The sequence below is a fragment of the Mustela nigripes genome, chromosome 8 (assembly GCF_022355385.1).
Source record: "Mustela nigripes isolate SB6536 chromosome 8, MUSNIG.SB6536, whole genome shotgun sequence".
NCBI classification, from domain to species: Eukaryota; Metazoa; Chordata; class Mammalia; order Carnivora; family Mustelidae; genus Mustela; species Mustela nigripes.
Window position 1 is genome coordinate 10,368,973 of NC_081564.1, and position 10,621 is coordinate 10,379,593.

Sequence of the window (10,621 nt, forward strand, 5' to 3'; positions counted from 1 at the left end):
AAAGAATTTTTTTTATTAATCTTTCTTTTTTAAAAAAAGTTGATTTTTTGTGTTTTTTTCGTTTTTTGTTTTTTTTTTAGGTAAACCTCTTTCTGTCTCCCCTCCCTCACTCTGCCCACCCTACTCTTAAAAATATAAAAATGTCCAACCCCAGATAACTAGAGTACAATAAATAAACAGTAAACACAAAAACATACTTTATTTGTTTCTTCTTTATACAAAATAAGGAAACTAGAAGCGTTCGACTTCCAAAAAAGTATAATACTGTACATCCTGACGACCCCGCCTCCAGGCCCCGGGCAGGGAGGGTGGTCTATGGGCCGGAGCCCGAAATCTTGGCGCCTTGCCCAGGGGGAGAGCGGGGTGGGCGAGCGTTCCAGTCTGGCCTGGACCCCCCCCCCCCCCCCCCCGCCCCCACAAAACTTCCAAGAAGGGAGGGGCGGGGGGGGGGGGGGGGGGGGGGCCGGCCCCCCGGGGCGGGGATGTCCGGACCGCCCCCTTCCTAGAAAGCTGACCTTGATCCTCAAGGGTGGCCACCAGGGGGCGCCCGCGCGCAGGCGGCTCCGTCCTCCCGCCGGTGCCCCCCCCCCCCCACTCAAGCGCGCCCCCTCCCCTCTCCATCTTCTCGCGCCCTCTCCGGCGGGCGCTCGCTCCATCTTCTCTCTTCCTCATTTTGCTCCCTTCCCTCGCTCTCCCTTCACTCTCTCCCTTTTTCTTATCATCTTGTTTTAAAGACGGGGAAAGCAGAGTGAGAAATAAGGTCACCAAAATGCCACTCGGATGGCAGAGAGGGGGAACGACCAGCTCCGGCCCTCGGTCTCAACCCTCTGTTGGTCCAAAGAGGTGGTGGTGGTAGGGGTCGGGGGGAGTCTAGAGCGTGCTGGAAATCTGTCGACCCTCCGCAGTATTGACTTTGGTCCCGAGCACCGCTCGCGCCGCCCGGAGAGCCCTGGCAGCGGGCCGGGGTGGGGGTGGGGGGACCCGGGGGCGCCCCGCCGCGCGTCCTGCCGCGCGTCCCGCCGAGGAGCCTCGGCCGCTGTGTGCGGACCCGGGAGGGAACCCCTGAGCGCGGCGTTTCGGTTCGGGCGGCTGCGTCCGGGGGCGGCCCGGCCCGGCGGCCTTACCACACGGCGGCCTCGTTGAGCTCGGGGTTGGGGTGCGACAGGGGTCCGCTGTAGCCGCTGGCGCCGCTCATGGGGAAGGGCGGGCTGGGCCCGCCGCTGAACACCTCGCCGGGCAGGGGGTGCAGCGCGCCGGGCAGGCCCGGCTCCGGGCTCGGCGTGTCCGGGTGCGAGATCATGTCGGTGAACCTGGGGTTGTCGGCGGCGTGCGGGCCGGCCAGAGGCGGCTCCAGCGCTCCCAGCGGCGTCGAGCCGGGTCCCGACGCGGCCAGGAAGCTCGAGTCGGCCGGGGACTGAGCCTGTGACGGCGGGCCGTGAGCGAAGAAGTCGTAGTTGCCTCCGGGCGCGTAGTAGTCGCCTTGATAGTCTGCGGGCGGGACCGGGACGAGACAGGGCCAGGTCAGAGGCGGCCAGGCCTGGAAGGGGACCCGCGCGGACAGAGGCCCAGACCCAGCGGGGACCGGGGGACACTGATTCAGGGTGGCGAGCCCCGCAGAGACGGAGAGAGCGCGCGGCTGGCTGAGGAGGGTCTGCGGGGGAGGACGCAGCAGACCCAGAGCCAGTGTCAGGGAGAAAGACTGTCAGAGGTGCCCAGAGGTCCCTGACACCTACCCCGAGACACCCACAAAGCAGAGGGAGAGACTCAGAGACAGAAACACAGAGAGAAAGATGTTGTGACTTCAAAGTCAGAGGTTCCCCACAGACAGAAAGGGAGAAAGACAGTGAGTGGCAGGGGAGACACAGACAGTGACCCATCCTAGACCGTGTCTTAGGACTGGGGAGAGATCCACAGAGAGCCAGAGAGAGACACAGAAAAAGCCAGAGACAGGATCAGTGAGTGATACAGAGTGACAGGGGAGCAAAGAGGGAACACAGCAAGGAGCCCCAGGACTCCGGTCAGAAAAGAGACTTAGGTACCAAGACCAAGGCAGAGACAGAGACCAGGACGACGGTCTAGGACAAGCACAGAGAAAGAGATGAGAACAGACGTGTGGTTAGAGACACACTGGTAAAAACCTGTGAGAGACTCAGGGGCGAGAAGAAAGCTCAGGAGAGGCAGAGGCACCCACAGATCCACCAGATGAGTCAGAGACATCAGAGATGTGTGGAGTAGAGCTTGGTGGCCAGGCTGGGGTGGACAGAGACCAGAGCATCAAATGATTGAGGGGGGGCGGCCGCCTGGCAGGGAAGAGGCCAGATCTAGACCCCACACCCCAGCAGCGGAGAGGGACTGGCGAGTTGGGCCAGGGACATAGCCAACAGCACTCCGATCCCACAAGGCAGCTGAGTACCATCTCCTTCCCCGAGATTACCCCGTGGACCTGGCCCACCCTTCACCCCCTCTAGTCCAGCCCTGCGGCCTTCTGGGTGAATATGGGGGTCTGGCCATCCACGCCACCTCCCTAGGCCTGACAAGAGAGGGAGGGCATGCCCTGATCACCCACATCCAACATTTCACGAGCGCTTAAACATGCATTTGCCTGGACACCCAGTTTCTGAAATATTTGGGGACAGAATCCTTTTGAGAATCTGCTGATAGCTATGGGCTCTCTCCAGAAAAATGCACAAATCGCATTTTTACCCAAAAAATCAGGGGGCGTAAGGGCTCCAGGTTATAAACCCAGCCATTTTCAATAAATGGTTTCTGCATCAACTGTTTGACCTCTTCCCAGAGTCCTCTCCCTGGGGACCTCCTCCAGGTCGGTCTCCTGAGGGGTTGGGGTGCGGGACCCCCATGAAAGGAGCCCCTTGTCGCCGGCACCCGTGACAATAACCCGCTTTGTGCGGTGGGAAAACCAGCGCACACCCAAGCGGGGCTTCCTCAGCAAAACCCCCTTCACCCCGCGCTGGGTCTTCGGGTCTCAGTCACCAGGGTGACTTCCGGACGTCCCCTGAAGCCCGGCCCCCCTTCTTTCTCCAAACCCTTAAATCAGTCCAAATAGGGGTGCCCTAAGGCGCGGCCTGTAGACGGTTTAAGCAACAGCTAAAACGGTCGCCAACTACTTTTTAAAAACCACTCATTGCATTCTCCCCGAAAGTGAAGTGAAAGGTTGGAAGCGGCGAATTGGGGCCCCTAAGAGACGGGGATGGGGGATGGCCGCGGCCCGCAGCGGGCCGGCAAGCCAGCAAGGGCCGCGGCCCCCGCGTGGAGCGCGCCGCCTCCGCCCATATGGCGGCCGGGCCGGAGGTAATTGGAACAAACGCCGTCTGAAAAGGGCACAAAAGCCGCAGCTGGGGCTTTGTCCGCGCTCCCACGGGGAGCCGCCGGCCCCGCCGCCCAGCCCCTTTCTCGCCCGCTGCCGGCCGCCGCCGCCCGGATCTCCCAGCGCGGACTAGGCGGGGCTGCCTCCCTGGGGCTGGGGGGTCCTGCCCCCCCCATTCCGGAGAAAGATGGGCCCGCGTGTCCTGGCCCCCACCCCATCCAGCAGACTCGCGGGTAGATGAGGCGGCGGGACTGGTGGAGGCACACCAGTCCTCGGGGAAACCTTGCTTAATTACCCAGGCGGGGAGAAATTCCGGCCCACCACCTCCCCGCGCCGGTCGGAGATGGTGTGCGGAACGAAGCAAAGATAGGGAGAATTCGTGGCTGAAGACAGCAGGACGGGTCCACCATCCAAGCTGCCCTCGGCATCTGCAGCCCCAAACCCGGGCAATGACATCGCACAGTCTCTCCCCCAGAAGCAGACCCGCACAATTTGCCCACAATTTCACGGTGCCGTGGGCCTGGCCAGACCTGAAGATCTAACCTCCTAGGAGGACCATGTGCTGAAGCCTTCCTTCCTGGGTCTGCCTGGGGACGGCAGGGCCTACCCTACACGTTGGCCCTGGCATTGCCTCCAAATCCACGTGTCTAAGAAAACTCATCTCTCCCCAAACTGGGCCACTAGCCTCCCCGCTCCCCAGGCCCGTGGCACTGAACAACTCAGCAGAGATCGGTCTCAAGCACTGGCACTCTGAGGGCTCTCCAGATTCAGAGGCTCAGAAACACAAGGGGGAGGTGTTTTCCTTGAGCCCAAAGGTGGGGGAAGGACCATGAATGGATTTCCTAGAGCACCTGGGGTCTTAAAAAGCCAGTAAGGGAGCTGGGACGGTCGTGGGGGGTTGGAATGGGTCATCACTGCCGGTAGGAAGGAAATGGAGGGGTGAGCGGACAAGGCACGAAGGAGAAAAGGGAAGGAAGAAAGGGAGCAGCGGCAAGGAGAGTTCACCGGAGCCTGAGCCCCCAAACACCAGCAGCAGAATGCCTCTCTGCGGAACTCCAGCTCCTTGCAGAGAGTGGGTAACTGGGTGGGCCCATCTCTTACACTTCCAACCCCAGTGAACACTGGTGGGCTTGGGGCTGGACAATGGGCGAGAGTCCTGCCCACAGAGCAACTGCCCGCATCCTGGCTAACAGTGCCAGACGCTGAGCGCATAGTCCCCGAGGCGGCACAGGAGGTTTGGACTGGCAAGCTAGCTAGCAGGTGGCCCCGGATGGATTCGGACCCCTCCATCCCTACTGCCTGCGCTGCCCTCCAGTGCCTATGTTCCTGCTGGTGCCAAGTGCACCACACCGCCAAGGGCAAGGGCAGCAGGAAGGCTGGGAGTCAGGTGCGGCCAGCGTGCATGTCCATTTGCAGTGTTCTCCTTGGTATGATGCTTGGAGTGTGGGAGCCTGTGAATCTCTTTGGGTGTGTTCGTCCGTGAGTGAATCTGCGGGAGTGGCTCGCACCTGTGTGTGTTGTTGTATGTGATCACGTGCCTAGATTTGTATCCCCGAGGTCTCTGAACTCCAGTGCGTGCGCATAAGGGAGTGGCACCCGTGTGGCATGCGTGAGTGCGTGTTTATCTGCGTGTATCACTGTATGGGTGAGTGGACCCATGCATCTGATTTTGTGCCCAGGAGGTATCTATGGGTGAGCGGGCGCTCGTCTGTTGCTGTGTGTCTGTTAAGGGGTGTTCATGATTGTGTATGTTCCGCGTGCACAGAAGGGAGGGAGGGATCCCCGGTGGCCAACACTGCCCGCATCCCACCCTGCGGTCCCTGCGTCCTCAGTCCCCAAAACCGCAGGGGCTTGGTTGTAGGGCAGCGCGTTCCAGGGTGGGCGGGGGCGGAGTCCTTACCTCCGTAGTAGGTGTACGGAGTGGACCCCAACATCTCAGACTCGTCCAAGCGGCCGCCCAGCGGACGCATGCGCCGCGGACTCCGGAAGAAGGCGTGTCTCCGGGCGCCCAGTGCGCTCAGCTGTTTCATCCTGCGTTCTTTGGACCTTCGGTTCTGGAACCACACCTGGGACAGGGCGGGAATTGTGAGCTCGGGTCCAGGGTGCCGATGACTCCCTGCCCAGGCCTCCCCTTCTGGGTCCTATAGCCTTCTCCGCAACAAGACTGCCCAGAGGCGGGGGCCGGGCGGATTAGGCCAGGAGAGGTGGAGAGGGGCTTCGGAGAACCAGCCAAGGGTGAAGGATTTCGCGGACCCGTGGGGCGACTCATAAAGACTTGGGCTTCCTGGTCCTCGGCCCGCCCTCGGCCTGACGGCTTTATAAAGGCCTCCCGCCCTGCACGGCTCTAGTCCTGGCCCCTCGGCTCCCCAGCCTCCCCAGCCTCTCCAGCCGGGTTCTGGCGGTCTGTCTGTCTGCCGGCGCACCCGCACAGGGAGGGGGGCACGTGAAAAACCTTGCCCCTTTCTCTGCTCCGAAAGATGGCAGGAGAGGAGGGATACCCCCGTGAGGCTTAAAACTCTCCTTGACCGGGGAGCGGGCGGGATTTCGAGGGGTGAGTGACCCGCCCAAGACTGCACCGTCGGGAGTACAGCAGGACTATACGCGATCTTTTGGTTAGAAGTTCGACCGGCTAGCCCTGACGTCGGGCACACAGTCTGCGCTTCGGCAGACCCGAACTAGGCCCCCTCTCAGCCAAGGGGGCTGGGTGGGAGGCTCCCGGACTCAGCTAGCCTGGGGAAGGGTGACCGGGGGCCGGCCGCACCTGGATCACGCGCATGTTGAGGCCGGTCTCCTGCGCCAACTGTTCGCGGATGTGGCGCGTGGGCTTGGGCGTGGCGGCAAAGGCGGCCTTGAGCGTCTCCAGCTGCTTGGCTTTGATGGTGGTGCGCGGGCCGCGCCGCTTCGTGCCGGAGTTCTGCTCCTCGTTCTCGTTGTTGGCTGTCTCCTTGTCCGACGACGTCGAGTTGTCCGTCTCCTTGGGGTCGTCCTGGAGTGGGTCCTGGAGGTCCGGGGACAAACTGCGGTCCGTACAGGATGACACTGCGGCGGACGGAACGGGAAGAGGACAGCGGCGTCAGCGGCGGCCCAAGGTCTCTCCAATCGGGGAGCCGGTTCCCACCGATCCAGGTCCCCGCCATCTGCGCGCCTGGTTCCCCTCCGAGCCACGCGACAGCCCCTCCCCCCAGGGGTCCGGCGCCCGCCCACTCTCTCCAGGTGGGGCCCTGCCTCAGAAGGGACCCATCACAAGCCCCCTCGGGGCACTTTTGGGCTACTGCTTGGGTAAGGGGGAGGCGCGCCCTCTGGGGAAGCGCGGCCTCGGTAGAGAGGGGAAGGGAGGAGGCTACAGATGCCCTCTGGGCCTCAGATCTTCCTCCCCATTTCTCCTTCATCCGGACCCCAGTTGCGGTCCTCCCCGTGCAGCCTGAAATTACCAGGAACTGAAAAGACTCCGAAAAGGGGGGAATTGTGTGTCTCCAAATTGGGGGAGGAGAGCAACTTGGGAAAGGCCTCTCCGTGGAAGGAGGTGGGGAGGGGAGCTGGTAGCCCTCTCCTGTAGGACAGACTCCAAATGCTAGCCCCATTCCCCAGCGCCGCCCCCCCCCCCCCCCCCCCCACCCCCCGCAGGCCTCTCTACCGGCCCTTTCATTTGCCCTAGAAATGCTGGGTGGGAGGGGAGAGCTCTGAGCCAGGCACAGAATGCGCACCAGGGCCCAAGTAGAAACCGCCAGGCTGGCCTGAGGGTCTTTTAGGGCCTGAGACCGGGGAGGGGAGGAGTTCGCCTACCTGAATTGAGGCTGCCCTCCTTGAGGCTGGGGGAGCTCAGGTAGTCGTCCTTGCACACGAACTTGTTCTCGTCGATGACGTAGAGCTCCTCGCCCGTGGACAGCTGCTTGTTGCACACCATGCAGGTGAAGCAGTTCAGGTGGAAGACCTTACTGCGGGCCTTGCGCACCAGGTCGCTGGGCGAGATGCCTTGCGCACAGCCTGCACACTTTGTGCCAAAGCGCCTGCACACACAACATGGCCTGTCACCTTGGAGCAGCCCCCGGGGGGGGGGCGTCCTCTTGAGCCCCTGACCGCTTCCCACCCACCCTAGGCTTTGAGAGGTCCCCATTTCCACATCTGCCAAATGAGAGCCCCCAACCTGTACTCTCTGGCTAGTGCGAGAGAGGGAAGACAAATGTCCTGGGCTGTTCTTGGGGCTGGGACTGTCACGCTCTGTTCACGTTTATTCGTCTTCCCCAAGGTTTAGAGCAATGGGTGCAGCCTTCAGCCAAGCACAGACCCAGAGCACCCCAAGGTGCTCCCCGCATCCCTGCCAGATCTGCCTGGGCTGCTGGAGACCAACTTGGCCATCCAAGTTATTTACATCTTAAGCCAGGCCAGCCAGGTTTGGGCCACTCCTTGGCTTTGCCTCCTGGAACCTGTCCAGTCTGCTGTGGCCCAGGTAAGGCCAGTGGGCCTGGCTGGCAGGTCCAAGCCATGGGGTGGGGAGCCCCTCTCCTGAGCTGGATCTGAGCAAATGGGAAGGAACCAATTGCTGATTCCCAGTGCCAGCAGCTCCCAAGGCCTTCCAGTCCCCACTCTGGGACCTGCGGGAGCTAGCTGGCCTTGTGGACAGCAGAGCCTCAGAACAGCGGACTGTGGAAGGTAGGGATTGAGTCCCCAACTCCCCCCAAATCTCCGGCCCTGGCAGGCACCGGGAGAATGTGACCAGAAGGCGATGCTAAGCCTGCATGGCCATTACGGAGGATCTCTCAAATTCCCCCTTTCCCGCGTTCCCGTTCCCATTCTAAATCCCTTTCTTTCTTCCTTGAGCGCTTGGAGAAGGCCAGTCTCCCCCAAGTGGGTGGTGGCAGCCAGCACTGGGAGGGGTGAGGTGCGGGTAGAGAGGGAGAATGAGGGCCCAGGACCTTGGGGCCCCACATCTACTCATACCCATGTCTCTAAACAGGGCGAATTTGGGTGACGTTGATGTAGTGAGGGCATTAGAAGCCATAAGTCACTTTTGGCCTTATCCGGCAGTGTAATTGGCCATATGCACCTTATCAAAAATCATTAGGCACTTTGCAAGCACCCCACATTAGGGGCCTCAGGCCTCCGGAGCCAGGGAGTTTACACGTGTAAAGCCGTGGCTGACATTTTCTCCTATTCAAATTCCCTAGTGCCGAGCTGCTGGGGCCGGTGAGCAGCCTTTCTCCACGGTGTTAATCACGCCCCCCTTCCTTCAGTGCCCGGAATTCACAGGCACAAAGCCGGCTGCGGGCGCCTGGTGGAAACAGGCAGGGCTGAGCTGCCGGAAAACCCACAGCCTTCCTGGCCATCCCTTGGCATTTCCCAGGTGGGGAAACTGAGGTTCAGAAAAGTGACCTGCCCTGGCTCACCTGAGGGCCCCTATGGGCAGCAAGGGAAGGTGACACATCGCAGACAGGACCCTGAAGGTCCTGATTCTCAGCTTCAATTTCATTTGTACATTTCAAGAGGGGAGGAAATGTGTAAGGAGTTGGTGGAGGGGAGCAAGTAGAAGGTTCCCTCCCTCCCTCATCAGAAGAGATCTTCTGGGCTGAGCCCCCTCGGAGTTGGGGAAGTTTCTGTTTGTCCAGGAGGGCTCTGGGGCCCTGGCCTGCTGGGAGGTCAGCCCCCCCCGCCCCCCCCCCCCGGGCTCCTGCGCTCCGCCCGGTGGGAGAAGCCTTCAGCAGCCCCTAACTTAGGCAAAAATTCTTCCTCTCTCAGAACAGGGTTTGAACTTCCACCCTGGAAGGGATTGAGGTCCCTGGGGTCGCAGCTGCAGGAAAGGGGCAGAGACGCGCGGGGAGCAAGTTTGTAAGGGCTTCTTCGCCCTGCCCCACCGCGGCTCCAAGCCGGCCTGGAGGAGCGAACTAGAGCCAGCGAAGCAGCGTTCTTCTTACTCCACCCGGGCTCGGCGCTTTCCCGGACCAAGGACAGGACGAGAGCAGCGGGCTGCCCCGCTTCCCGTGTAAGCTTGTGAGCCCAGGAGGCAGGTTGCGCGGTTTCCCCTTCCCCGGCGCCCCAACGGAGCGCGCGCAGGGCTGGCGCGCGGGGCGGGCGCGCAGGCGGCAGGGCGGCAGGGTGGCGGGGTGGCGGGGCGGCGGGGCGGCGCGGCCTCTTACCTGAAGAAGTCATTTTTGCAGTAGAGCTTGCCCTCGCGCGAGAAGCACTTCTCCGAGAGGTTGGTCTTACACTCGCAGCACTGTACGCATTTGATGTGCCACGCGCGGTCCAGCACGTTCAGCAGGAAGCGGTCTAGGATGGGCCGCTCGCAGCCGGCACAGTGCACCATCATAGCGCCCCAGCGGCTCGGGCCGCCCTGCCCTCCCTTTGGGCCCCCGGCCCTCGGGCCCCCGGGCCCCGCTGCTGCACTCCGCCTCTTATCTCGGCCGCCGCCGGGCGAGTCCGGTCCGGACCAAGACTCAGCCGGTCAAGTCCTTGGGTGATCGCTGGCCTGGCGCTGGGCTGCCCGGGGTGGGGTGGGGAGGGGTGGCTTTCACAGCCTCATGCCCGGGGCCGCGCGTCCCAGTGCTTGTTCCGGGCTCCCCCAGGTGTCTTGGGTGGCTAATGGCCTCGGCGCTGCGGAGCGGCTTTCCCCGGTGGCGGAGGCGCCGGCACTTTCCCCCACTTTCAAGCGGTCCCGATCCTCATCTTTGTCTGGCCGCCGCCTAATTCGCGCATCCTTATTCAGATTTGGTGACGTGGCGCGGCACGTAGGGGGCCCGGCGGCCAATGGGCGCGCGGTGGCCATGGCAACCTCTTAAATTTATAGCATATCTAAATTGGCTACAGCGTTGCGGTCCGGACAGAGCAAAAAAAACAAGGCATCAGTATTGTTGAGTATTAGCTTGTACCTGGTTCGGAGGCTAAGTAAGTATTTACCTTCCAGTTTGGGGCTGGGGGCGGGGGGCCGCGCGATCTGAAAACTGCATCTCCCTTCCTCTCTCTTCTCACAAATATCTGGGGGCCAGGATTCCAGGACCTGATGGGAGAGGGACCCCTGCCCCGTTCGCTATCCCCGGAACTTGCAGAAGTTGCCCGAGTTCCGGAGCGCGGTCTACGTCCGCCTCCTCTTCGCGAGTCCAGCCCGCCCAAATTAGACTCCCTCATCCTCGCGTCCCTGGGGTCTGCGCCCTGGAGCTGCGACAACGCGGTTCACGGGGCTCCCAGAGCCGGGCCCAGCTTCTTTTGTCATACACCGAGCTGGGGCCCAGCCTGGCCTTTCTCATGGACACAGAGAGAGAGAGAGCGAGCGAGAGCGAGAGAGCGTGAGCAAGCGAGCATGAG

General features: G+C 62.0%; 1 protein-coding gene across 1 annotated transcript; it reads right to left on the minus strand.

The window, feature by feature from the left end:
- Positions 1-451: 451 nt before the first annotated feature.
- On the minus strand, positions 452-9,982 carry LHX5 (LIM homeobox 5). Its single transcript, XM_059409945.1, has 5 exons — positions 9,457-9,982; positions 7,109-7,332; positions 6,087-6,364; positions 5,226-5,391; positions 452-1,488 (listed from the first exon to the last, which is right to left on the minus strand). The coding sequence occupies exons 1-5, from the start codon at positions 9,627-9,629 to the stop codon at positions 1,121-1,123; spliced, it is 1,209 nt and encodes a 402-aa protein (XP_059265928.1). The 5' UTR covers positions 9,630-9,982; the 3' UTR covers positions 452-1,120.
- Positions 9,983-10,621: the final 639 nt, after the last annotated feature.

Bases quoted from the DNA above. Each gene is read 5' to 3' on its own strand.
- LHX5 (XM_059409945.1), bottom strand. From the start codon at position 9,629: ATGATGGTGCACTGTGCCGGCTGCGAGCGGCCCATCCTAGACCGCTTC. The intron at 6,365-7,108 runs GTAGGCGAACTC...CGTCCGCCGCAG, and splicing joins GGAGGGCAGCCTCAATTCAG to TGTCATCCTGTACGGACCGC. The intron at 1,489-5,225 runs GTAAGGACTCCG...TCCCGCCCGCAG, and splicing joins TCCGTACACCTACTACGGAG to ACTATCAAGGCGACTACTAC.